Source organism: Symphalangus syndactylus, chromosome 13, assembly GCF_028878055.3.
Source record: "Symphalangus syndactylus isolate Jambi chromosome 13, NHGRI_mSymSyn1-v2.1_pri, whole genome shotgun sequence".
Classification (NCBI taxonomy): Eukaryota; Metazoa; Chordata; class Mammalia; order Primates; family Hylobatidae; genus Symphalangus; species Symphalangus syndactylus.
Genome location: NC_072435.2, coordinates 43,941,598 through 43,968,874, shown reverse-complemented (window position 1 = coordinate 43,968,874; position 27,277 = coordinate 43,941,598). Strand labels below are relative to the sequence as shown.

At 52.1% G+C, this 27,277-nt stretch overlaps 2 protein-coding genes across 3 annotated transcripts; one reads left to right on the top strand and one right to left on the bottom strand.

The window, feature by feature from the left end:
• The first annotated feature begins 1,768 nt into the window (after nt 1-1,768).
• Nucleotides 1,769-7,539, top strand: INSL3 (insulin like 3). 2 transcript variants are annotated; one of them, XM_055239344.1, is made up of 3 exons: nt 1,819-2,021; nt 2,851-2,945; nt 6,992-7,539. In XM_055239344.1, exons 1-3 carry the CDS (start codon nt 1,832-1,834, stop codon nt 7,178-7,180), a joined length of 474 nt encoding a protein of 157 aa, XP_055095319.1. In that variant the 5' UTR covers nt 1,819-1,831; the 3' UTR covers nt 7,181-7,539. The 2 variants fall into 2 exon arrangements, with proteins under 2 accessions (XP_055095320.1, XP_055095319.1); XM_055239345.2 differs by lacking the exon at nt 2,851-2,945 and having other exon boundaries at nt 1,769-2,021.
• Nucleotides 7,540-10,446: 2,907 nt separating this feature from the next.
• Nucleotides 10,447-27,218, bottom strand: B3GNT3 (UDP-GlcNAc:betaGal beta-1,3-N-acetylglucosaminyltransferase 3). The gene is made up of 3 exons (XM_055239322.1): nt 27,144-27,218; nt 15,635-16,251; nt 10,447-12,444 (listed from the first exon to the last, which is right to left on the bottom strand). The coding sequence occupies exons 2-3, from the start codon at nt 16,199-16,201 to the stop codon at nt 11,893-11,895; spliced, it is 1,119 nt and encodes a 372-aa protein (XP_055095297.1). The 5' UTR covers nt 16,202-16,251; nt 27,144-27,218; the 3' UTR covers nt 10,447-11,892.
• Between the last annotated feature and the right edge of the window lie 59 nt (nt 27,219-27,277).

Sequence of the window (27,277 nt, the reverse complement as noted above, 5' to 3'; positions counted from 1 at the left end):
CCCATCTTCCCAGAGTGCTTGCATTACAGGCATGAGACACTGTGCCCAGCCTGTGTGCCTCAGTTTTCTTATTTGTACAGTAATAGAAACAACAAAATTCTGAACATTGCTGGTCTTGGAAGATGCCCGCTGTCTTCCTCCCTGCCCCCCAGAAAATGCAGCATTATTACTTTTCAGTTGATCTGTTTCATCTCTTTAAAATGGTTAAGACAATAGCGAAGACTTGGCCGTGTGTGGTGCCTCACACCTGTAATCTCAGCATTTTGGAAGGCTGAGTAGGGAGAACCACTTGAGTTCTAGATGAGCCTGGGCAACTTAGCAAGACCCCCGCCTCTACAATTAAAAAATTAAAAATGGACGGGCGCGGTGGTTCACGCCTGTAATCCCAGCACTTTGGGAGGCCGAGGCAGGTGGATCACTTGAGGTCAAGAGTTTGAGATTAGCCTGGCCAACATGGTGAAACCCTGTCTCTGTTAAAAATACAAAAATTAGCCGGGCGTGGTGATGGGCACCTGTAATCCCAGCTACTCAGGAGGCTGAGGCAGGAGAATCGCTTGAACCGAGGAGGCAAAGGTTGCAGTGAGTCGAGATTGCACCACTGCACTCCAGCCTGGGTGACAGAGTGAGACTCTGTCTAAAAAGATAAAAATAAAAATAAAAAAATTAAAAATTAGCCAGGCATTGTATTGCAGGCCTGTAGTCCCAGCTACTCAGGAGGCAGAGGCTGAAGGATCCCTTGAGCCCAGGGGAACGAGGTTACAGTGAGCTATGATCCTGCCATTACAGTCCAACCCAGAGAGATCCTATGTCAAAAATGAATAAATAGCCTGGTGTGGTCGCTCTCACCTGTAATCCCAGGACTTTGGGACGCTGAGGTGGGAAGATGACTTGAGTCCAGGAGTTTGAGACCAGCCTAGGCAACATGGCGAAACCCCATCTCTACAAAAAAATACAAAAAATTAGCCGGGTGTGGTGGCGTGGGCCTGTAGTCTCAGCTACTCAGGAGGCTGAGGTGGGAGAATTGCTTGAGTCAGGGACAGGGAGGTGGCAGTGAGCCCATATCGTGCCACTGCACTCCAGCCAGGGTGACAGAGCAAGACCTCATCTCAAAAATAAAAGATAAAAATAGGCGGCTGGGCGTGGTGGCTCACACCTGTAATCTCAGCTACTTGGGAGGCTGAGGTGGGAGAATCACTTGAACTCAGGAGGTGGAGGTTGCAGTGAGCCAAGATCACGTCACTGCACTCCAGCCTGGGCGACAGAGCAAGACTTTGTCTCAGTAATAATAATAAAAATAATAATAGTCCAGGCACAGCTCATGCGTGTAATCCCAGCACTTTGGGAGGCCGAGGCAGATGGATCGCTTGAGGTCAGGAGTTGGAGACCAGCCTGGTCAACGTGGCAAACCCCCATCTCTACTAAAAAAAAAAATGCAAAAAAAAAAAAATTAGCCAGGCATAGTGGTGCACACCTGTAATCCCTGCTACTCAGGAGGCTGAGGCAGGAGTATCGCTTGAACCCGGGTGTCAGAAGTTGCAGTGAGCCGAGATCAAGTCACTGCACTCCAACCTGGGCAACAGAGCGAGACTCCATCTCAAAAAAAAAAAAAAGAAAAAAAGAAAAAAGAAAGACTCCTTGCCCAGTGCTCCCTGTGGGAGAAGTACATCCAAGGCCCTGGCCCTGGAAGAAAGGCCCTGGCACTAACCCCACCCTTGACCTTCTTCCTGGGCGGTCCTGAAGAATGTTCTGTCCCTTCTCCAAGGTCCCCAGCTGGGGAGGCCCAGGCGCCTATAAAGGGGGTCCCCGCTTGGCCCAGGCGCCACCCACCGCCATGGACTCCCGTCTGCCTGCCTGGGTGCTGGTGCTGCTGGGCCCTGCCCTGGTGTTCGCGTTGGGCCCCGCGCCCACCCCAGAGATGCGTGAGAAGTTGTGCGGCCACCGCTTCGTGCGCGCGCTGGTGCGCGTGTGCGGGGGCCCCCGCTGGTCCATGGAGGCCAGGAGGCCTGCGGCTGGAGGCGACCGTGAGTGGGGACGGGCAGGGGCAGCGCTCTGGGAAGCCGAGGTGGGGCAGGTGCACGCAAGCGCAGATGCACATGTGCAGGGAGGTGGGCAGGCTTGCATGCGTGTGCCCAGGGCTCACCTGCCGGCTGCGTGCACACATCGTGGGTCCGCACTGGAGTGTGTGTGAGCACGCGTGTGAAAGTCCCCAGAGCCATTAGCCAGGCGCGGTGGCTCACGCCTGTAATCCCAGCACTTTGGGAGGCTGAGGCGGGCGGATCCCCAGAGGTCAGGAGTTCGAGACCAACCTGGCCAAAATGGTGATAGCCAATCTCTACTAAAAATAAAAATTAGCTGGGGGTAATGATGCACATCTGTAATCCCAGCTTCTTGGGAGGTTAAGGCAGGAGTATCGCTTGAACCCGGAAGGCAGAGGTTGCAGTGGGCCGAGATCATGCCATTGCACTCCAGCCTGGGCGACAGAGCAAAGCTCCGTCTCAAAAAAAAAAAAAAAGAAGTCCCCAGAGCATGAGTCCCCTGAGGGGCCAGAAACAGAGTGAGGCAGGAGAGGTAGGCTCTAGCAGGTACATGGTGAGATCCTGTCTTAAAATTTCAATATTTTGATCTTCATGAATTTTTGCCTTAATTTTGCTTTGTTTGTTTGTTTGTTTGTTTGTTTTTTTGAGACAGGGTCTCACTCTGACGCCCAGGCTGGAGTGCAGTGGTGCGATCTCGGCTCACTGCAGGCTCAGCCTCCTGGGCTCAAACCATCCTCCTGCCTCAGCCTCCGGAGTAGCTGGGATACAGGTGCTGCCACCACACCTAGCTAATTTCTTTTTTTCTTTTTCGTAGAGAGGGAGTCTCACTCTTTTTCCCAGGCTGGTCTCAAACTCCTGAGCTCAAGTAATCCTCCCATCTTGACCTTCCAAAGTGTTGGGATTAGGGACGTGAGTCACTGTGTCCAGCCTTAAAAGTATTTGAAAGTATTGCTTTTGAAAAGTATTGCTTTTTACAATTATTTTACTTTATTTTATTATTTTTATTTATTTATTTATTTATTTTGAGACATAGCCTTGCTCTGTCACCCAAGCCAGACTGCTGTGACGTGATCTCGTCTCACTGCAACCTCTGCCTCCCGGGTTCGAGCAATTTTCCTGCCTCAGCCTCCAGAGTAGCTGGGACTGTGGGCACGCACCACCACACCTGGCTAATTTTTGTATTTTGTTTGTTTGTTTGAGATGGAGTCTCGCTCTCTCACCCGGGCTGGAGTGCAGTGGCACGATCTCAGCTCACTGCAACCTCTGCCCCCTGAGTCCAAGCAATTCTCTTGCCTCAGCCTCCCAAGTAGCTGGGACTACAGGCCACTGCCCAGGCCACCCACTACCATACACAGCTGATTTTTTTTGTATTTTTAGTAGAGACAGGTGAACAGGTGAAACAACAGGTTTCACCATGTTGGCCAGGCTGGTCTTGTTTTGTTTTGTTTTGACATGGAGTCTCGCTCTGTCCCCCAGGCTGGAGTGCAGTGGTGTGATCTCGGCTCACTGCAAGCTCCCCCTCCTGGGTTCACGCCATTCTTCTGCCTCAGCCTCCCAAGTAGCTGGGACTACAGGCGCCCACCACCACGCCCAGCTAATTTTTTTGTATTTTTAGTAGAGACGGGGTTTCACCGTGTTAGCAAGGATGGTCTCAATCTCTTGATCTTGTTATCCACCCGCCTTGGCCTCCCAAAGTGCTGGGATTACAGGCGTGAGCCACCATGCCCGGGCCAGGCTGGTCTTGAACTCCTGATCTCAGGTGATCTGCCCGCCTTGACCTACCCAAGTGCTGGGATTACAGGCATGAGCCACTGCACCCGGCCTAATTTTTGTATTTTTAGTAGAGACAGGGTTTCACTATGATGGCCAGGCTGGTCTTGAACTCCTGACCCTAAGTGATCTGCCCCACCTTGGTCTCCCAAAGTGTTGGGATTACAAGTGTGAGCCACCGTGCCTGGACTTTTTACAAATACTTTAAATTTGATTTTAAAAGTATTGCATTAAAATACTTATCTTGCTCATGCCTGTAATCCCTCTACTCAGGAGGCTGAGGAGGGAGGATCACTTGAGGCCAGGAGTTTGAGACCAACCTGGGCAATATGAGACTCAGCCTGAGACAGAGACCCTTGTCTCATAAAAAGGAAAAATATTAGTATTACATATATATATATATATATACATTTTTTTTTTGTTTTTTTTTTTTTTGAGACAGGGTCTCACTCTGTCACCCATGCTGGAGTGCAGTAGCATGATCTCAGCTCACTGCAACCTCTGCCTCCCAGGCTCAAGCAATCTGCCCACCTCTGCCTCCTGAGTAGCTGGGACTCTAGGCACATGTCACTATGTTTGGCTAATTTTTATATTGTTAGTAGCGATGGGGGTTTCACCATGTTGCCTAGGCTGGTCTCAAATTCCTGAGCTCAGGCAGTCTGCCTGCCTTAGCCTCCAAAAGGCTTGGGATTTCAAGGCCCAGCCACCAAGTTTTCTTTTTTTAGATGGAGTTTCAATCTTGTTGCCCAGGCTGGAGTGCAATGGCGCGATCTCGGCTCACCACAAACTCTGCCTCCTGGGTTCAAACAATTCTTCTGCTTCAGCCTCCCCTACTAGTAGCAGGGATTACAGGCATGCGCCACCACGCCTGGCTAATTTTGTATTTTTAGTAGAGAAGGGGTTTCTCCATGTTGGTCAGGCTGGTCTTGAACTCCTGACCTCATGCCTGTAATCCCAACACTTTGGAAGGCTGAGGCAGGGGGGTCACTTGGACCCAGGAGTTCAAAAGCAGCCTGGCCAACATAGAGAGACCCCGTCTCTATTTTATTTAAAAAAGCTAATGCTGGCTGGGCGCGGTGGCTCACGCCTGTAATGCCAGCACTTTGGGAGGCCGAGGCAGGCGGATCTGAGGTCAAGAGATTGAGACCATCCTGGCCAACATGGTGAAACCCTGTCTCTACTAAAAATACAAAAATTAGCCGGGTGTCGTGGTGCACGCCTGTAGTCTCAGCTACTTGGGAGGCTGAGGCAGGAGAATCACTTGAACCCGGGAGGTGGAGGTTGCAGTGAGCCAAGATCATGACACTGCACTCCAGCTTGGCGACAGAGCGAGACTCCATCTCAAAAAAAAAAAAAGCTGATGCTGACATTTGGGGATGTATATGGTAGTGGGGGCTGTCCTGTATATTGTAGGGTGTTAGATAACACCTCTGTCTCCTGCCCCCTAATGCCATGAATAGCCTCACACCCCACCCAAGTTGTGACATCTAAAACTGTCCCCAGACAAGTATCCCCTGGAAACAAAATCACCCTGGTTTGAGAACCACTGGTGTCAATTGTAAACCGCAGATTGGGTAGAGGGTAAACGACCCTCTAAATTTTCATAAGTCTTTTTCTTTTTCTTTTGAGACAGTCTTGCTCTGTCACTCAGGCTGGAGTGCAGTGGCACGATCTCGGGTCACTGCAGCCTTGCCTTCCCAGGCTCAAGCGATCCTCCCACCTCAGCCTCCCAAGTAGATGGGACTACAGGCATGCAGAATCATGCCCAGCTAATTTTTGTATTTTCTGCAGAGATGAGGTTTTGCTGTATTGCCCAGGCTGGTCATGAACTCCTGGGCTCAAGCAACGCACCCACCTAGGCTTCCCAAAATGCTGGGGTGACAGGTGTGAGCCACGGTGCCTGGCCTCAAAAAAATATCCTGATGGCTTCGTGCCTCCCTGTCCGTACCCTAGTCCTGGCCCTGGTGCAGGTATATAAGACACGTTTGTGCAGATGTGTTAACATGTGTCCACATGTCTCTGTGTGCCACTCCACTTGCGGTGTTAGGGATCCAGGGGAGGCGGTCTGCAAGGGCGCGTCCACGTAGGGGTGTGTGTGTGTGTCTGTGGATCCACCACACATGAGTGGGTGACCAGGAAGTGGACCCACAGACGCATGTACACCCCTGCATGTCTCTGTGCCACGAGGAGTCTGTGGGTGGGTCTCTGACCTGCTCTGGGTGTCTCATGGACCCTTGGACCTGTTGGGGAAACTGACACCATCTGTAGCTCCAAGACCCCTGACACTCCCTGGGCAGGGCATGGGGCACTCAGGTGGCATATGGGGACCCACGCAGCTGGGGATGTGAGTGTGGACATGAGTTGAGTGAACTGAGAGGATTAACCGGTGCCTGGCATACAGTAGGTGCTTAATAAGTGCTCGCTTTTTTTTTTTTTTTCGAGATGGAGTTTCATTCTTGTCACCTAGGCTGGAGTGCAACGGCACGATCCCAGCTCCCTGCAGCCTCCACCTCCTGGGTTCAAGTGATTCTCTCACCTCAGCCTCCCCAGTAGCCGGGATTACAGGTGCCTGCCACCACGCCTGACTAATTTTTGTATTTTTTAGTAGAGACAGGTTTTCACCATGTTGGCCAGGCTGGTCTCAAACTCCTGACCTCAAGTGATCCGCCCACCTCGGCCTCCCAAAGTGCTGGGATTACAGGCGTAAGCCACTGAGGCTGGCCAGTGCTCACTTTTTTTTTTTTTTTTTTTGAAACAGAGTCTCACTCTGTTGCCCAGGCTGGAGTGCAGTGGCGCGATCTCAGCTCAGTGCAAGCTCCACCTGCTGGGTTCATGCCATTCTCCTGCCTCAGCCTCCCGAGTAGCTGGGACTACAGGCACCCGCCACCACGCTCGGCTACTTTTTTGTATTTATTTATTTTTTTTTTTAGTAGAGACGGGGTTTCACTGTGTTAGCCAGGATGGTCTCGAACTCCTGACCTTGTGATCTGCCCAGTTCGGCTTCCCAAAGTGCTGGGATTACAGGCATAAGTCGCTTCACCCGGCCAGTACTCACTTTTTATTTGCATGCATGATGAGTGTTTGGTGGGTCACTCAGTGGGATGTGTGTGGATTCGTGCACATGCAGCATGGGGTAGCATGTCCTCTGTCGTTTCTGTTCCAGCTGAGTTTCACTCTGTCCCCAGGTGAGTTGCTACAGTGGCTGGAGAGACGACATCTGCTCCATGGGCTGGTGGCCGACAGTAATCCCACGCTGGGACCTGGCCTGCAGCCCCTGCCCCAGACCTCTCACCATCACCGCCACCACCGTGCAGCTGCCACCAACCCTGCACGCTACTGCTGCCTCAGTGGCTGTACCCAACAAGACCTGCTGACCCTCTGTCCCTACTGATTCCTCCTTGGGTGCAGCCTCAGAGTGGCCTGAGGCCCAGAGGGTCTGGTCTGGTGAGCTCCTGAGGCCACACAGCACCATAAAGTCTCGCGTCTGCAGGCCTTTGATTACCTCCTGGGATGGGGTGCTCACTATCTACCCCAGACCAATGCCACCTGCAGCCTGTGGAGTCAACTGCAGAATAAATCACACCCTAGCCCTGGCTTGGAGGATCCCCGCTTTCAGAGATGCTGGACACTGACAGCCAAATGTCCTCACTCCAGAGGAGCCCCAGACGCTCCGCTCCCTGCATGTGTAACACCCCTTCTTGCTGTCTCTTAGTAAATAAACGACCCAAAGCAGCTTCCTGCATTTTCTCTAGAAAAAGGGACAAGCCTCAGTCAGTTCCTGTGTGGGCTTGTCCCCCAGCAGCCATGGACCCACTGGCACTTCCAGGAGCTTGATAACTAGAGAGGCATTGCAACGCAAAGTGGGGAAACTGAGGCCCAGGGAGAGGGCTGCTTGCCAAGGTCAGACAGGGAGGGAAGGGTTAAGTGCAGGACTTGAGCCGAGGTCTCTACCAAGGCCCATGGGAGTCCTTAGCATTGAGGACTTAGAATGGTAGATATTAGACACAAAACTAATGTCTGAAAATGATCAACACAAAACACATTGGTCTTTTTTTTTTTTTTTTTTTTTTTTTCTGAGACAGGGTCTCACTCTGTCACCCAGGCTGGAGTGCAGTGGCACAATCATAGCTCACTGCAGCCTCCAACTCCTGGGCTCAAGTGATCCTCCCACTTCAGCCTCCTAAGTAGCTGGAATTACAGGCGCCCGCCACCACACCCAGCTAATTTTTGCATTTTTAGTAGAGACAGGGTTTCACCATGTTGGCCAGGCTGGTCTTGAACTCCTGAACTCAGGTGATCCGCCCACCTCGGCCTCCCAAAGTGTTGAGATTACAGGCATGAGCCACCATGCCTGGCCCAGTCATCGGATTTAGGGTCCACCCTAATCCATGATAACCTCATCTCTGTCTACAAAGACCCTATTTCCAAATAAGCCCATATTCTGAGGTTCCAGGTGGACATGAATTCTTGCCAGACACTACTCAATCCAGTGGAGCAGGGGAGCTGGGACTCTCCCCTGATGGCAATAGGGAGCCACAGAGGGTGTGTGAGCAGGGGCAGAATGAGGTCAGATGTGCCTGTGTGCCTGTTAGAAAGCCCTGCAGCCCCATCTCATCCAGGCATGATTTGCAGGATGATGTCTCAGCCTCCCAGCTCCCTCTAGTCCCCAGAGCAGCCATTTTTAACCATCTTTTTTTTTTTTTTTTTTTTTTTGAGACTGAGTCTCGCTCTGTTGCCCAGGCTGGAGTGCAGTGGCATGATCTCGGCTCACTGCAACCTCTGCCTCCTGGGTTCAAGCGAATCTTTTGCCCTCAGCCTCCTGAGTAGCTGGGACTACAAGTGCACACCACCACGCCAGGCTAATTTTCATATTTTTAGTAGAGACGAGGTTTCACCATGTTGGCCAGAATGATCTCAATCTCCTGACCTCGTGATCCACCCACCTCGGCCTCCCAAAGTGCTGGGATTACAGGTGTGAGCCACCACGGCTGGCCTATTTTTTTTTTTTTTTTGAGATAGATTCTCACTCTGTCGCCCAGGCTAGAGTGCAGTGGCTCAATCTCAGCTCACTGCAACCTCTGTCTCCTGGGTTCAAGTGATTCTCCTGTCTCAGCCTCCCAGGTAGCTGAGATTATAGGCATGTGCCACCACACTCTGCTAATTTTTGTATTTTTAGTAGAGACGGGGTTTCGCCGTGTTGTCTAGGCTGGTCTTGGACTCCTGACTTCAGGTGATCCGCCCGCCTTCGCCTCCCAAACTACTGGGATTACAGGCATGAGCCACCATGCCCAGCCTCATTTTATTTCTGAAACAAGGTCTCCCTCTCACCCAGGCTGGAGTGCAGTGGCATGGTCCTGGCTCACTGCAACCTCAACCTCCCAGGCTCAAGTGATCCTCCCCCCTCAGCTTTCCGAGTAGCTGGGACCATAAATGGGCACTACCACATAGGGCTAATTTTTTTTTCTGTACAGACAGGGTCTCACTATGTTGCCCAGGCTGGTCTCGAACTCCTGGGCTCAGGTGATCCTCCCACCTCGGCCTCCCAAAGCCCTGTAATTATAGGCATGAGTCACTGTGTTTGGTCCTGTCACCCCATTTAAATTCTGCTCAGGCTGGTGCAGTGGCTTATGCCTGTAATCCCAAGACTTTGGGAGGCTGAGGAAGGTGGATCTCTTGAGGCCAGGAGTTCCAGACCAGACTGGACAACATGGTGAAACCCTGTCTGTACTACAAATACAAAAATTAGCCAGGCGTGGTGGCGCATGCCTGTAATCCCAGTAACTTGGGAGGCTGAGGCATGAGAATCGCTTGAACTCAGGAGGCGGAGGTTGCAGTGAGATGAGATCGCGCCACCACACTCCAGCCTGGGCAACAGAGCGAGACTTGGTCTCAAAAATAAATAAAATTAAAGTAAAATAAAAAAAGTATTCTGCTCAAAGCTCTTATTGCTCCCGGGAACTTCCCATTTGATCATTTTCAGGTTTGTTTCCTTGCCATAAGGTGGGTCTGTATCAGCTGACCCTTCCCACGGGAGGGAGGAGGAGTACAGGGCAAGGCGTGTAGCACACGGCAGGTGCACAATAAATACTTGAAGAGAGGAGGAAAGGATGAGCTAGAGAGAGCAGCAGATCTGAGGTTCCAACCAGGGAAGGCAAGCCTGGTAAGGAGAGGGAGACTGCTGGTGGCTGGGATGAGATTCAGAGGGGGCCTTGCTGGAAGCAGGAGGCCAAGGTGGGCCCAGCATCCAATCCAGCTAAGAGCATTTCACTCTGTACCTCCCACTCCTGAGTCTGCTGACAAGCTGGAAACAAGAATCTATCTTTGGCTGGCCAGGCACTGTGGCTCACGCCTGTAATCCCAGCATCTTTGGGAGGCCAGCGGGTGGATCACTTGAGGTCAGGAGTTTGAGACCATCCTGGGTAACATGGTGAAACCCCGTCTCTATCAAAAATACAAAAATTAGCTGGACATGGTGGCACATGCCTGTAACCTGTAATCCCAGCTACTTGGGAGGCTGAGGCAGGAGAATTGTTTGAATCTGGGAGGCGGAGGTTGCAATGAGCCGAGATCACGCCACTACACTCCAGCCTGGGCAACAGAACAAGAATCCATCTTAAAAAAAAAATCTGTCTTTGGGGCTATGTGGGGATATGAGCTGAAAGCAATAAGGAGCTATGAAGGGTATCTGAGCAGGGGGTGGGTGGGATGAGGTCAGATCTGCCTGATAGAAATTCCTGCAGTTTTTGCCTCACCTACGTCCTGTTTTATGTTTTTGTTTTCTTATTGCTGCCCAGATTGGAGTACAGTGGCGCAATCATTGTTCACTGCAGCCTCCAACTCCTGGGCTCAAGGGATCCTCTCACCTCAGCCTCCCGAGTATAGCTGGGACTACAGGCATGTGAGCACCACCACACCCGAGTAATTTTTTATTTTGTGCAGAGACAGGATCCAGAACTCCTGGGCTCAAGTGATCCTCCCACTTTGGTCTCCCAGTGTGCTAGAATTACAGCCCTGAGCCACAGCCCCATGCCCTGTTTTTACTAGTGTATATTTTCTACTGGAAAATGAGACTTTTAGGGATGAATGTGGACTTGTCTGTTGAGACTTGTAAATTTGCTTAAAAAAAAAAAGATCTCCAAGTCTTCACAAAACTTTTATTCCCCAAGGCTGCCCCATCGCAATGCCTGTGAAGCTTGAGCGACAGACACTGAGGCCTGAAGCTGGTGGCTGCAGGGGGTCACTGGCTCACTCGGTCCCCCCGTAATGTGTAAAACATACTGGGTGGGGGGGCCGCTGGAGGATCTGAATCTCTCCCTTCTCCAGGCGGTAGTGGGACATATGCCTGTTGGCCTTGGGCCCATTAAAGATCATTCCAGCCCCAGTGCTGTTCTCTGAATTCTTGGGGAACACAGGGATGGGGGCTCCCAATGAGGACCCCAGAAACTCTGAGCTCTCACAGCTTTCGAAGGACACTTGCCTCCCTCCTCTGCCCACACCTCCACCATTACAGCATTTGATCCCACAATTAAGGAGGGGGCGGTCCTATTCCACCACCTCTCTGGTATCCCCCCAACCTTCTGAGTTGTCTGAGACCCAAGAAAGGGTTAAGATCAGGCCCCCTCTCTCCTGGTCTGAAAGATATTTCTTATGTCAGCTCTATGTGGACACAGGAGTTTCTGGCTGGCCTGGAACTGCAGACGGAGCTTATCTGCCATTAAACCACTGCCTGGTGCACTGCTTAGCATCCTGTCTGTGAGTAGGTCAGAGCAGGGAAGTAGGACTTTGACCCAAACGGGATGGATGCATCCACAGTTGGAACTCTAGCAGAGGCACTTCTGCCATTAGCTGCCACAAAAAGAAGACACATATTTTCTGGAGTTCCTCCAGCCATCCAGGGAAGATGCTGGAACAGTACCAGGTGTGTTTTGAAGGATGTGTAGGAGTTCACCAGCCAGAATATTAACTCATCAAACCTTCCCTGGCACTCCCCTATGCTCAGACCACAAAAGTCTCAGCTTCCTAGGAGGAAGGTGTTGCCCCTTCCTATGGAAAGAGGAGCCCAGAGGCTGGGGACTCTGATGCTGACTCAGTAGATCCGTGTCTGATTGCCACAGGTGAGGTTGGGCTGGTTCAGTGCATCCCACATGAGCAGCATCTCATAAGGCAGGAAGCGGTGCACCAGCAGCAGGTGCCGGTAGAAGCAGGGGTCAAAGGAGGACAGGCGTTGCGATGGAACATGCATGCCAGCCGTGCGGATGCCCCTGTGGGAGGCAGGCTTCAGTCCCTCACGCTCCAGACACATACCCAGGAAGACATCATCAATGGGGAAGATGTCCAAGACATGGGCAGCACGGCGCAGGGCAGCGGCCGTGAAGCGGGACAGCAGGAAGCCACCACCTGCACAATAGGGTGGGTACCGCTCGTTCTGAGTCACCACCTTCGGCACATAGTACTTGCTCCACGAAGCCCGGATGGGGCCCACGTTTTGGATCAGTTGCCCCACGAAGAGGTGGCGGCCAGGGTCATGGTCCTGCAGGTAAGAGACCATGTTTTCTGTGTGTGCAAAGACGTCATCATCCCCGTTGAGCATGAAGCTGGCGTTGGCGCACCTCGTCTCCTGCCACTGTAAGAACAGCACCTGCAGGCAGGGTGGACAGGGCATGCTTGCTTGAGGGCTGGAGAAACTGGCCTTGGGTCTCTGTTAGCCACTCCAGCCCAGTGAGCCCAGGAAAGGAAGTGTCCACAATCCAGCCCGGGTTTGAGCCCCTGCTGGGTTACTTGGGAAACCCTCTCTGTGCCTTGGTTTCAACTCTCCAAACAGGCCTTATCATGTGCCTCTAGGAGTGTTGGGGAAACCATGGAGACCATGCTCCATGAAGCACCAAGAAATGCTGGAAAATTGTTACATTTACATTTATTGCTATTCCTTCCAACTCTGCCTGGCCAAGCCCTGTTGTTAAATAATCATTTGTATGAATTTTGTTTCTGAGACAGGGTCTTGCTCTATTGCCCAGGCTAGAGTGTAGTGGTACAATCACAGTTCATTGCAGCCTCAAATTCCTGGGCTCAAGTGATCCTCCCACCTCAGCCTCCCAAGTAACTGGTACTACAGACACATGACGCTACTTACTCCTGGCTAATAAATTTTTTTTTTAAGAGATGGGCTCTTGCTATGCTACCCAGGCTGGTCTCAGACTCCAGACCTCAAAGGATCCTCCCACCTCAGCCTCCCAAAATGCTGACTTTACAAGCATGAGCCACGACTCCTGGCCTTTGTGTGATTTTTATTTTATTTTTTATTTATTTTTTTTTGGAGATGGAGTTTTCACTTTTGTTGCCCAGGCTGGAGTGGAGTGGTGCAATCTTGGCTCATTGCAACCTCCGCCTTCCAGGTTCAAGCAATTCTTCTGTCTCAGCCTCCCAAGTAGCTGGGATTACAGGCATGCACCACCACAGCTGGCTAATTTTTTGTATTTAGTAGAGACAGGGTTTCACCATGTTGGTCAGGCTGGTCTTGAACTCCTGACCTCAGGTGATCCACGTGCCTCAGCCTCCCAAAGTGCTGGGATTACAGGTGTGAGCCACCGTGCCCGGCCTGTGTGATTAACATCCACCTCTCCCACCAAACACTGGGGTTCCCTCCTTGGGCCTGTGTCTCTCTCTTTCCTATTCATGCCATCTCCCTCAGCACCCAGCATAGTGCCAGTGCTTCACGGGTGCTAGGTTCATATTTGTCAAGTTAATGTTTATCACACACTTTAAAAGGCTTTTTTGTTTTTATTTTTGAGACAGAGTCTCACTCTGTCACCCAGGCTGGAGTGCAGTGGCATGATCTTGACTCACTGCAACCTCCGCCTCCAGGGTTCAAGCGATCCTGCTGCCTCAGCCTCCCAAGAAGCTGGTCTCGAACTCCTGGTCTCAAGTGATCCGCCCACCTCGGCCTCCCAAAGTGCTGGGATTATAGGCATGAGCCACTGTGCCTGGCCACTTTTGTGTTTTCATAACACAGCACATTAAGAGGCCATGGCCCCTATCTGCCTCAGCCTCAGTTTCCCCTATGGTAACCTACACAGGCTGGGTATCTGTTTGTTGCTGGGCGCTGTGCTTGGTGCTTACCCTACCTTGAATCCTGAATGCACCCTTAGGAGGCAGAAGTGGTCCTCAATCTTATTTACAGACGAGGGAACAGAGGCTCCCCAGAGAAAACTGCAGTGAGGTCATCCGCAGAGAAACGACTAACAGAGGCCTTGAACCCAGGCCTGTCTGTACCTCCTATGGGCAGGAACCTGCAGAGTTCCCTGTTCCTCCTTGAAAATGTTGTCTCTACTTGTCTTGCTCTACTCGAGGACCTAGGAGGGGTTCTTAGAGCCCCTCCATTTCCTCATCTGCAGATGGGCAGGATTTTCTCACCTCTCATGGCTTCTTTTTTTAAAAAATAGAGACGAGGCTGTGCGTGGTGGCTCATGCCTGTAATCCCAGCACTTTGGGAGGCCAAGGCAGGAGGATCACTTGAGGTCAGGAGTTTGAAACCAGCCTGGTCAACATGGTGAAACCCCATCTCTGCTAAAAGTACAAAAAAATTAGCTGGGCATAGTGGCGTGCGCCTGTATTCCCAGCTACTCAGGAGGCTGACGCAGGAGAATCACTTGAACCTGGGAGGTGGAGGTTGCAGCGAGCTGAGATTGTACCACTGCACTCCAGCCTGGGGGACAGAGCCAGATTCCATCTGAAAAAAAAATTAATTAAAAAAACATAAACATTAATTAATTAAATGTTTTTTTTAAAAAAAGATGAGGTCTCGCTATGTAGCTCAGGCTGGCCTCAAACTCTTGGGCTCAAGTGATCCTCCCTCCTCAGCTTCCCAAAGTGCTGGGATTACAGGCATGAGCCACCATGCCTAGCTACCTCTCATGGGTTCTTGTCCATGAAAAAGGTCTTAACTGAGCACCTGCTGTGCACCTGAATCTATTCTAGGCATTAGGGACACAGCAGTGAGTGAAATAGACATGGCCCCCAGCCTCATGGGGAGACAGAACCAGAACAAATAAACAAGGAGGTGTTGGCCGGGTGCAGTGGCTCACGCCTGTAATCCCAGCACTTTGGGAAGCCGAGGCGGGAAAATCACCTGAGGTCAGGAGTTCGAGATTACCCTGGCCAACATGGTGAAACCTCGTCTCTACTAAAAATACAAAAATTAGCTGGGTGTGGTGGTGAGTGCCTGTAATCCCAGCTACTTGGGAGGCTGAGGCAGTAGGATCGCTTGAAACCAGGAGGCAGAGGTTGCAGGGAGCCCAGATAGCACCACTGCACGCCAGCCTGGGCAACAGAGCAAGACTCCATTAAAAAAATAAATAAATAAACATAAAAATAAACAAGGAGATGTGTCCCCTGTCATTGCCAGGTTGAGTTGGACATCCAGCACTGGTCTGGGTGCCTTATAAACACCATCTCCTGTAAACCTCACACCAGCCCTCAGAAGTGGGTGGGACTCATTCACATCCCATTTTCCAGGCGAGAAAACTGAGGTACAGAGAGTTGAATGAACTTCTCCAAGGTCGAACACCAAGTAAGAGGCAGAGCTTGGATTCGAACCCGCATCATCAGGCTTGAGCTGTGTGCTAGTAACCTACCTCCTCTGCCCTTCCCCATAGCCTCCCCTAGAAGAAGACGATTTTGGGTCACCACGAGGCTGGTGAGGACAGCAGAAGGGCAGAATGGGCTGTGATGGACTGAGGAGTGTTTCTGGTCCCCTGGGTTCCTCAGGAGTGGGTGGTAATTTGGACAAGAAGGACAGGTGGCCCCGATCAGGTGACCCCAGTCCAGCGCACCTGCTTGAGCGTGAGGTTGAAGAAGGAGTCGTGGAAGTCCCATTGCAGGATGTCTCCGTGAGTCTGTGCCTCCAGCTCCAGCAGCCGGTTGACCTTGCGGGCCTCGTGCGGGTTGGAGGCTGTGCCCACCAGGAAAAGGAGGCGCAGCTGCAAACCCCGCACCTTGCGCTCGCGGCCCCACGTGCGCCGCAGCATCTCGCGGCGCACATAGTTGCTAGGGGAAGACTTGATCACCAGCAGCAGGAAGACTGGCTGCGCGCACTTAGACGGGGGCACGTCCTGCAGCAGGGGAAAGTCGCGGCAGTGTTTGTACAGGAGGAAGTTCCGAACGTGCTGCGGCTGCGTGGCGAAGCCCGGGTGGGCGACTATAGAGGTGTTGGCATGGCACCGGGCCGGGGCTGGGTGGGTGGGTGGAGTGGGCCAGGCCAGGGCCTCGGGGATCGCCGGTGGCTGCTCCCGGACCTTGCAGGTGGGTGGTGACACTTGCAGACTGAAGAAGAGGAGGGTGAAAGCGCTGATGGCCAGAATGAGGGTGGCATTGGGCCGCAGGTGCCGGAGATACCTCATCCTGGCCAGCCCGGGTCTGGGGTTGGCCTGAGGAGCCCCCTGGGCGGCTCCTGTGGAAAACAAAACTCACTGAACACTCACCATGAGCAAAGAGCTTTTCCTGTGGCCCCCAACACCTGGTTGCACCTGTACAGTTGCTCAGGTTGGCAAAATATTGAAATTCACCCCCCACTTAACTCCTCCACCTCTTGCAAGACTCATTTCAAAGCACTACAACCCCTATTGGCTCTGACAGGTGCCCTGGCCCTCCCTGCTGGGGATTCATTTTTTTAATTTTTTTTTTTTTTTTGAGACAGCGTCTCTCTCTCTCTCGTTCTGTTGCCCAGGCTGGAGTGCAGTGGTGTAATTTCAGCTTACTGCAGCCTCCACCTCATGGGTTCAAGCGATCCTCCTGCCTCAGCCTCCTGAGTAGCTGGGATTACAGGTGTGAGCCACAGTGCCTGGCTAATTTTTGTATTTTTAGTAGAGACGGGGTTTCACCATGTTGGCCAGGCTGGTCTTGAACTCCTGACCTCAAGTGATCCACCTGCCTCGGCCTCCCAAAGGGCTGAGATGACAGGCATGAGCCACCGTGCCCTGCCTTTCCGTGTGAAGTCTTAGTTTCCTTATTAGGACATGAGGGTGCCGAGGTTCCCTGCTCCACCTGCTCCAATACACACACACACACACACACACACACACACACACACACACACACTGGGGCCACTGCTCCCTGACTGCAAAAGGGCTTGATGCATATTAGCTGTGTGGTGACTGCCTCAGTGACTGTCAGTACACCATCCTGGTTACCTTGATTCCCCAGCTATTCCCCACTTACAGACAGGGACATTGAAGCTCAGCATGCAGCAGTATCAGAACCCAGGACTTTTTTTTTTGTTTTTTTTTGAGTTGGAGTTGCCCGGGCTGGAGTACAGTGGCGCAATCTCAACCTCTGCCTCCTGCATTTGAGTGATTCTCATGCCTCACCCTCCAGAGTAGCTGGGACTGCAGGCACGCGCCACCACACCCAGTTAATTTTCTTATTTTTAGGAGAGACAAGGTTTCACCATTTTGGCCAGGATGGTCTCGATCTCCTGACCTCATGATCTGCCTACCTTAGCCTTCCAAAGTGCTGGGATTACAGGCATGAGCCACCATGCCCAGCTGGAACCCTGAACTTTGATGGGTGCAGTATGCCCACCTCATACATCCCTCAACTCGGGGTCACTGGGAGACTCCCTTCCCAGACCTCAGGGCCTCCCAGAATCTATCACAGGGGACTGCGTCATGGATGGCACCAAACACCCCTCAAAGAGAACCTGGCCAACTCTCGGCCACCTGGGGCACAGACAGGTGAATATCCGTGAACGTGCATGAGTCCAGTCCTGTTAACTGTCACAGTGACTCATCAGCCCCAGAGTGTTAACTGAGCACCTACCGTATGCTAGATGCTGGTGATGCAGCCATGACCAAGCCAGCCCTGCCCTCAATATAATAATAAGTAGAGCAGCTTGGGCAGCATGGTGAAACCCCGTCTCTACAAAAAGCACAAAAATTAGGCTGGGTGCAGTGGCTCACACCCATAATCCCAACACTTTAAGAAGCCAAGGCAGGTGGATTACTTGAGGTCAGGAGTTCGAGACCAGCCTGGCCAACATGGGGAACCTCACTCTCTACAAAAAAAAAATACAAAAATTAGCCAGGCATGGTGATGGGCGCCTGTAGTCCCAACTACTCGAGGGGCTGAGGCAGGAAAATCACTTGAACCCAGGAGGTGGAGGCTGCAGTGAGCTATGATCACACCACTGCACTCCAGCCTGGATGACAGAGCAAGACTCTGTCTCAAAACAAAACAAAACAAAACAAAACAAAACAAAACAAAAAACTTAGCAGGCTGTGGTAGCATGTGCTTGTGGTCTCAGTTACTTGGGAGGCTGAGGTGGGAGGATCACCTGAGCCCAGGAGTTCAAGGCTGCAGTGAGCTATGATCACACCACTGCACTCCAGCCTGGGCAACAGAGCAAGACGCTGTCTCAAAAAAAAAATTGTAAATGATATTAACAATTAGTGACAGCCATACTAATTGCTACTGAGGCAGGTCCACAGGGGACCTGAGCAACATAGGATCAGGGAGGTCCTGAAGGATGATGGGAATTCACTTGGGCAGACTGCGGGGAAGGGCATTCCAGACAGAGTGGAGCACGTGCAAAGGCCCTGAGATGGATACAAATTTAGGGTGTTGGTGGCAGAGCGAGGAGGCTGATGTGGTTGGGACGGGGGAGAGAAAGGAGGTGATGATGGAATTATGGGACCCTACTGGGGTACAAGAATAGAATGAGCAGGCCAGGAAGAATGTCTTATGTTTCCTGTGAGAAGCAATGGGGAGCCATGGAGGGTCTATGAGCAGGGGAGGAATCAGATTGATTTATACCTTTAAGAAGTCCCCTGTGGGCTGGGCAAGGTCGCTCAGGCCTATAATCCCAGCACTCTGGGAGGCTGAGGTAGAAGGATCGCTCGAGCTTAGGAGTTCGAGATCAGCCCGGCCAAGATGGCAAAACCTCGTCTCTACTAAAAATACAAAAATTACCCGGGTGTGGTGGTGCGTGTCTGTAATCCCAGCTACTCAGGAGGCTGAGACAGCAGAATCGCTTGAATCTGGGAGGCGGAGGTTGCAGTGAGCCAAGATCGCACCATTGTACTCCAGCCTGGGCGATAGAACAAGACTGTCTCAAAAAAAAAATAAATAAATAAATAAGAAAAAGAAAAAAAAAAGAAAATAAGATGAAGAAAGTCATCAATGTTTCGATTACAGCCCAGATGTTAGGGGGTAGAAAAAGGACCAGAAGGAACAGAATGTGAGGAACCTCTGGGCAGTGGGAGGCTCAGTCTGGTATCCAGGTGAGAGCTGTTGGCCCACCATGGCCTATGAGCCAGGAAGGCCCAACAGGTATTGAGTGTGTGTGCTGTGTTTTAAGAGACAGGGTCTCACTATGTTGTCCAGGCTGGTCTTGAATTCCTGGACTCAAGCAATACTCTTGCCTTGGCTTCCCAAAGTGCTGGGATTACAGACATGAGCCACCTTGCCAGCTAATTTTTAAAATTTTTTTTTTTTTTTTTTTTTTTAGTGATAGGATCTCACTTGCTCTGTTGCCCAGGCTGGAGTGCAGTGGCAATTATAGCTCACTGCAGCCTCCAGCTCCTGGGCTCAAGTGATGCTCCTGCCTTAGCCTCCTGAGTAGCTGGGACCACAGGCACCATCACCACGCCTGGCGCCAACAGGCAATTGTCATATGTTCCCTGCACGTTACAGTGCCTCCCCTGCACTCCTGTTCAAGGTGGGTGAAGAAACCACCCCAAGCCAGACACGGTGCCACCAGTGTCCAGCAGTGACATCCAGGCTGACTCTTGGGGACCCTCACCTGGCCGCACGCTGCCAGACCAGCCGGTCCTGCCTGGAGCTGTTTGCACTTCACATGCCAGTGCGATTTTGCCATCCTCCAGAACCCACTTCCTCAAATGCACAGAAAAGCCATTTATTTCCTCTGCCAAGACCCAGAAGCCTCCGCCTGGGGTGTGGCTGCAGGATGTGGGTCCTCTCTGCTGCCATCTTTCCCACACAATCTCTGCCCTCACTCATCTGCTCCAGCTGCACCAGCCTCCTTAAACATGGCCGGGCGTGGTGGCTCACGTCTGTAATCCCAGCACTTTGGGAGGTCGAGGTAGGCGGATCACCTGAGGTCAGGAGTTCGAGACCAGCCTGCCCAACATGGTGAACTCCTGTCTCACTAAAAATACAAAAATTAGCCAGGCATGGTGGCACGCACCTGTAATCCCAGCTACTCAGGAGGCTGAGGCAGGAGAATCTCTTGAATCCAGGAGGTGGAGGTTGCAGTGAGCCGAGATCGTGCCACTGCATGCCAGCCTGGCCAATATAGCCAGACTCTGTCTCAAAAAAAAAAAAAATCCCTTAACACCCAGGCTCAGGCTGGATGCAGTAGCTCATGCCTATAATCCTTGCACTTTGGGAGGCTGAGGCTAGAGGATTGCTTGAGCCCAGGAGTTCAAAACCAGCCTGGGCAAAAAAGAGAGACCCTGTCTGTGCTAAAAATAAACAAAAATGTAAAAAAATTAGCTGAGTATGGTGGTGTATGCCTGTAGTTCCAGCTACTCGGGAGGCTGAGGTGGGAGGATCACTTGAGCCCTGGAAGTGGAGGCTACAGGGAGCTGTGATCGCACTTCCAGCCTGGCAACAAAGCGAGACCCTGTCTCAAAACAAACAAAAACCACCCAAGCTCAGCCCTGCCTCAGGTCCTTTGCACCTGCCACTGCCTCCACCTAGGACTCCCTTCCTTTCCAGCTCTTACCCTAGTCTTCATATTTAGGCTTCCCCTGAAATGTCACCTCCGAGAGGCTTAACCTCCTGGCTAAAACACCCAGCCCCAGCACTGCTGATGTCTGTTGCATTTACCACCATCAGACACGAGAAATCTCTTTGCTTCTCTCCTGTCCGTCTGCCCACCCAACCTGAAGCCCCAGGGCTGGGCATCTTATCTCCTGCAACTGTGCTCCCACAGGATGCTACCTAGTTTGTTGCAGAAGGGAAAAAAATACGATAACCATCACCTCCTACCTCACTGCAGCCTCACCCTCACTCCACGAGGCAGCAGCCACAGTCCCCTGCCGCACAGGTTCTGCCTCAGGAGACAAACAGATTTATAGCTTGGGAGACTAGTAAGCCTTGGGCACCCGTGATTCAATCAAGATAAGTCACCTGTAATCCCAGTGATTTAGGAGGCTGAGGCAAGAGGATCACTTGAGCTTAGGTGCTCAAGACCAGCCTGGGTAACACAGCAAGACCCTGTCTCTACAATAAATTTTTTTTTTTTGGAGACAGAGTCTTGCTAGTTCACCCAGGCTGGAGTGCAATGGCATGATCTCAGCTCACTGCAACCCCCGCTTCCCGGGTTCAAGCGATTATCCTGCCTCAGCCTCCCGAATAGCTGGGACTACAGGCACGTGCCACCACGCCTGGCTACTTTTGGTATTTTTAGTAGAGACGGGGTTTCACCATGTTGGGCAGGCTGGTCTCAAACTCCTGACCTCAAGTGATCCGCCCAGCTCGGCCTCCCAAAGTGCTGGGATTACAGGCGTGAGCCACCATGCCTGGCCAGAAAAAATTTTTTTTTAATTAGCCTGGTGTGGTGGTGGTGAGTGCCTATAGTCCCAGCTACTCAGGAGGCTGAGGTGGGAGGATCACTTGAGCCCAAGAGTTCAAGACCAGCCTGGGCCATATGGTGAGACTCCGTCTTTACAAAAAGTTTAAAAATTAGCCAGGTGTGATGGCTAATTAATTAGCCAGGTGTGGGCCAAGTAGTCCCAGCTACTTGGGAAGCTGAGGCAGGAGAATCGCTTGAGCCCAGGGGTTGGAGGCTGCAGTGAGCTATGATGGCACCACTGCACTCCAGCCCGGGCAACAAAGCAAGATCCTGTTTCAAAACAAAAAAACAAAAAACAGCTGGGTGTGGTGGCTTGTATCTGTAATCCCAGCTGTTTGAGAGGCTGAGATGGAAGGATCACTTGAGCCCAAGAGTTTGGGCAAGATGGCAAAACCCCATCTCTACAAAAAATACAAAAATTAGCCAGGCATGGTGGTGTGCGCCTGAAGTCCTGGCTACTTGGGAGGCTGAGGTGGGAGGATCACTTGAGCCCAGGAGGTCAAGGCTGCAGTGAGCCATGATCTCGCCACAGTACTCCAGCCTGGGGAACAGAGCAAGACCCTGTCTCAAAAAAAAAGTGCTGCCTGTTAGTGAAGTACTGAACATTAACAACCACTAACTACAGAGGAGGTGCCTAGTATTTGTAACATACAAAATAGTTGCAAAGCAATAATGAAAAGTTGCAAGTTGTGTCCAAATATACTTTCTGAATTTTTTTAAAGTTGCAAGTCACATACATGATACATGAATATTAATAGTATCATGAGGAATATAAATATATATATTTTTAGATAGAACCTCTGTCACCCAAGCTGGAGTGCAGTGGCGTGATCTCGGCTCACTGCAACCTCCACCTCCTGGGTTCAAGTGATTCTCCTGCCTCAGCCTCCTGGGTAGCAGGGATTACAGGCATGTACCAACACACCCGGCTAATTTTTGTATTTTTAGGAGAGACGGAGTTTCGCCGTGTTGGCCAGGCTGGTCACAAACTCCTGATCTCAGGTGATCCACCCGCCTCAACCTCCCAAAATTTTGGGATTATAGGCATGAGCCACCTCGCCTGGCCTAATAGTATCATGAGTAATATTAACAAGCCACAAACAGTCTTCAGATACCAAATATTCATGGTCACTGAATATTCATGCTCCAATGCACAGATGATACTAAGTATTAATGACTCATTAAAAATTAATGACCACTAAATATGCAGAAGGGTTTTCTGCTCAGCAGAATCGTAGGCATTGGCAGCTGCACCCTGGCCCCATGTCCTCTGCCACTCCCAGGGGGGCAGTCAAGGCTGGGCCTTTGCTCCAGGTGCGAGTGGTTCCAGGCACCTCTGTCGCCCTCAGCCCTGTTTTTTTGGTTTTATTTTGGAGACAGAGTCTCGCTCGCTGTGTTCCGCAGGCTGAAGTGTGGTGGTGTGATCTTGGCTCACTGCAACTTCCACCTCCTGATTTCAAGCGATCCTCCTGCCTCAGCCTCCCAAGTAGCTGAGATTACAAGTGTGCGCCACCACACCTGGCTAATTTTTGTATGTTTAGTAGAGACAGCATTTCACCGCATTGGCCAGGCTGGTCTCAAACTCCTGACCTCAAGTGATCTGCCTGCCTCAGCCTCCCAAAGTGCAGGGATTACAGGTGTCAGCCACTGCACCCAGCCACAATTAGATTGTTTTTTTGTTTTTTGAGACAGAGTCTCACTCTGTCGCCCAGGCTGGAGTGCAGTGGTGCTATCTTGGCTCACTGCAATCTCTGCCTCCAGGGTTCAAGCGATTCTCCTGTCTCAGCCTCCAGAGAAGCTGGGACTACAGGTGTGCGTTACCATGCCCAGCTAATTTTTCTAATTTTTGTACTTTTAGTAGAGATGGGGTTTCACCACGTCGCCCAGGCTGGTCTCAAACTCCTGACCTTAGGTGATCTGCCCGCCTTGGTCTCCCAAAGTGCTGGGAATACAGGTGTGAGCCACCACGCCCAGCCACAATGAGATTTAATAGCAGCTGCCACCACCCTTATCATCTGCATAGTTGTGACTGCTCTGAGCAAGTGCTGAGCACCTAGTGTATGCCACATCTGGGTCTAGGTTCCGAGGACACAGCCAAGATGATGGAGAGAAACACTCGTGTGCCTAGGACGCTGATACACTAACAAGGGACAGAGAAGTGGCAAACAGGACAATTTTCCAGAGGAGTGCAACCTCTGGGGGTGAAGAAACTCCAGGGTGCAGTTGGGGACACTAGCAGGAGAGGGTGTGAGCCCCTGGCCTGTGGAGGAACCCTAGGAGTTTCACTGAGCCTTGCAGAGAGGAGCCTAGTGTCCAGGTGGCGATCTGTGCAGAGAGGGTGCACCTCTGTCCAAGGTCACACAGCCGACTGAGGCCAGGGCGAGTTGGTGGGGTTTTTTTTTTTTTTTTTTTGAGACGGAGTCTTGCTCTGTCGCCCAGGCTGGAGTGCAGTGGCACAATCTCGGCTCACTGCAAGCTCCGCCTCCCGGGTTCATGCCATTCTCCTGCCTCAGCCTTTCCGAGTAGCTGGGACTACAGGCGCCCGCCACTATGCCCGGCTAATTTTTTTGTATTTTTAGTAGAGACGGAGTTTCACTATGGTCTCGATCTCCTGACCTCATGATCCGCCCGCCTCGGCCTCCCAGAGTGCTGGGATTACAAGCGTGAGCCACCGCGCCCGGCCGTTGGTGGGGTTTGAACCCTGATCTGCCGACCCCTGAGGGTGGTTCCTCACCAGTTCTTACCAGTTTGGGTTTCCCAGTAATGATGGGCTGGTCCCTTTTTACAAGGAGCAGGAGTTGCTTTTGCAAACAGAAGGGGAAGAAAAGAAGAAGAAATAGCCCAGTAAATCCTTTAGGTTCACAGTGGCCGGACGCTTCTTTAGTGAAACCATGTGTGCTAGTGAGTTCTATGTCAATATATACTCAATATTTGTACCGGGAAGTGCCTGGGTATAGAAAAAGGGGTGGGGTTGGGCAGGGTGACATGTGCACTTTAGACCTTGGTGTCCCAGGTTTCTAGGTCCCAAGGCTCTGTCATGGATGACTCATTGTATGTCATCCATGCCAGCCCTACCCCAGTGCAGGAACTGCCTGGGGCACCTGTGTGAGACTGGAAAGGGGCCCCTGAATAAACACCAGCCCTGGCCCAGTGGAGTCTCAAAGGGCATCTCTGGGCTCACTCCATAGATGGGGAAACTGAGGCTGGGAAGCCAGGCCATTCATCGCAGTTCAACCTCAGACCCTTCCCACAACCCAGGAGTGATGGGGGAACTGAGGTCTCCTGGGCCCCTCCTCTGGGGACTTCCTGGACCCCCACGCCCTCAGGCTGGTCAGGGCTCTTCTCCAAGCCTTGTACTTAGGGCTCAGAAATATTCATGATATTATTTTTGTGTGCAAAGATACATGTTATAAATGAGAACATAATGAGCTGCATAATTAGGACTAGAATCAATATGCCAGGTCCTGTGTGCAGCCTGGCCACCATCTGTCCATCTAAACTCCATATCTGTGCTGAGAAGTAGGGCTGCATTAGCTCTATTTTTATGGATAGGAAAATCGAGGCACAGAGAGGCCTAGAAATCCACCTAAGAAAGGTTGGGTGGCCGGGCGCGGTGGCTCACGCTTGTAATCCCAGCACTTTGGGAGGCCGAGGCGGGCAGATCACGAGGTCAGGAGATCGAGACCATGGTGAAACCCCGTCTCTACTAAAAAAATACAAAAAAATTAGCTGGGCATGGTGGCAGGCGCCTGTAGTCCCAGCTACTCGGAGAGGCTGAGGCAGGAGAATGGCGTGAACCCGGGAGGCGGAGCTTGCAGTGAGCTGAGATTGCGCCACTGCACTCCAGCCTGGGCGACAGAGAGAGACTCCGTCTCAAAAAAAAAAAAAAAGAAAGAAAGAAAGAAAGAAAGAAAGAAAGATTGGGTGGGAGCCTAGTTCCTGTCTTTAACTCCCAGCTGATGAGACTTCCTTTAGTTTGCCATGTTGGTAGTGAGCTCACCATCATGAGGAGCAATCAAGGCAAGCCAGATTCCCACCAGGAAGAGGGTCCACAATAGGCATCCTCCCTGGCTCATGGGGTTGGGGGAGTGAGCAAATCCCTGCTTGCTCTGGGCCTCAGAGGCTGGTGGCAGGAGGAAATGTCACTCAGTGAGCCCTTACTTCTCCTCCTGGGCTGACCTGGCTTGTCTGGATTCCTGAACTCTGGCCTGGAACAGAGAAGCATCAAGGCCCCCTTTTGGTTCCCCCACACCCAGAGCACCTGCCAGGAACTGCCACACCCTAGGGGTGAGGGTGAGGGAGGGTGTCCAGGCTGGACTGAGCAAACACCCAACTGCTCACCTAGGCCATGTGGAGGCCCAGCTGCCTGACCTGGGGGCCACACCTCTTCCTCCTGACACCAGCCCTGCCTGGTGTCACCTTGAGAACAGGCCAGTGGGAGGAAGTGATGGCCCCCAGGTCTGGCCCCAGACCTAGACAGCCAGGTGGCTTCCCCTGGGCCCTGAATCCCAGATCTGGACTGCAGGAGTCCCCCGCCCAAGTTGAGGGGGGACCTCAGTTTCCTCTTGAGAAGTGTCCATTTAAAAAAATCAGATCTGGGCATGGTGGCTTATGCCTGAAATCCCAGCACTTTCGGATGCCAAGGCAGGAGGATTGCTTGGGCCCAGGAGTTTGAGACCAGCCTGGACAACATAGTGAGACCCCGTCTCCACACACACACAAATTTTAAAATTAGCTGCACGTGGTGTGCACCTGTAGTCCCAGCTACTCGGGAGGCTGAGGTGGGAGGGTCACTTGAGCCCAGGAGGTTGAGGCTGCAGTGAGTACAGTGCAGCGAGCCACTGTACTCCAGCCTGGGTGACAAAGTGAGACCCCCACCTCTACAAATAAAACAAACAAACAAAAAGTTTAAATCTGACCCAGAGGAAAAGATGGTCAGGATTCTTGGAACAAGAATGAATCTGAACAGTGGCTACAGACATTATTATTATTAATATAATTATGATGACAGCTGACTGTCCCTGGGCACCCACTGAGTGGCCACAGCTCTTATCCACTCAACTCATCCTCGCCAAGGTCCCATGCCATGAGACCCCCCCCTTGACACACAGGGAAACTGAGGCTCAGAGACCTAACGCCACTCACGCAAGGGCCCCCAGTGGCCAGCAGTACACCTCATCACAAAAATTTCCTTTGACTGAACGTTTCGGGCATATTCATCCCAGCTGGGTCATTGTTCCACCTCACGGAGGAAAAACTGAGGCCGGTTCAGAGACCAAGAGCAATATGTCCATGCCACACAGCCAGGGCCCCTGGAATGCCTCCCAGCACCTGGCATTCCAGTCCCCAACCGGGGACTCCAGCGCTGGCTTGCCCAGATACTCCTAACCAAGGGGCCAACAATCTCAACAACACAGGTAACAGTAACAGCCAAGGCTGACTAAGCGGCATCCGCCTCGGGGGTCTGATCCTGCCCAATCTGGGAGGGGCGCCGGGGTCCCGGGTCGCCAGCTGTGGAGGAGGCCTCCTCCCTGACCCAGGTCCGAGCTGGCCTTGGGAACGCCGGAGACAGTTACGGATGGGTGAGGGCAACGGGGTTCTCGAGGCTCGGGGCTCCTGAATGTTCCCACATCTGCAGGGGATGCACGGTGGAGACCCGCAAGGGCTTCTCCAGAGCCCCAACTTCCCCACCCCCAAACCCCCACCACTGGGGTCCGCCAGATCCTCCGGGGCCTGCCGACACTCACCCCCAGACGACAGTCCCGCCTCTGCCCCTCTACCTGCTCCTCTCCGCTTGCGAGCCGAAGAAAGAGTTTTCACCTGAGCCAGAGCTCCCGCCCCTCTCCCGCTTCCTCCCTCCCACCGGGCCTCACGCCTTCCT

Bases quoted from the DNA above. Each gene is read 5' to 3' on its own strand.
- B3GNT3 (XM_055239322.1), bottom strand. From the start codon at position 16,201: ATGAGGTATCTCCGGCACCTGCGGCCCAATGCCACCCTCATTCTGGCC. The intron at 12,445-15,634 runs GTGCGCTGGACT...CCCTGCCTGCAG, and splicing joins TCAACCTCACGCTCAAGCAG to GTGCTGTTCTTACAGTGGCA.
- INSL3 (XM_055239344.1), top strand. From the start codon at position 1,832: ATGGACTCCCGTCTGCCTGCCTGGGTGCTGGTGCTGCTGGGCCCTGCC. The intron at 2,022-2,850 runs GTGAGTGGGGAC...TCTTTTTCGTAG, and splicing joins GCCTGCGGCTGGAGGCGACC to AGAGGGAGTCTCACTCTTTT. The intron at 2,946-6,991 runs GTGAGTCACTGT...CTCTGTCCCCAG, and splicing joins AAAGTGTTGGGATTAGGGAC to GTGAGTTGCTACAGTGGCTG.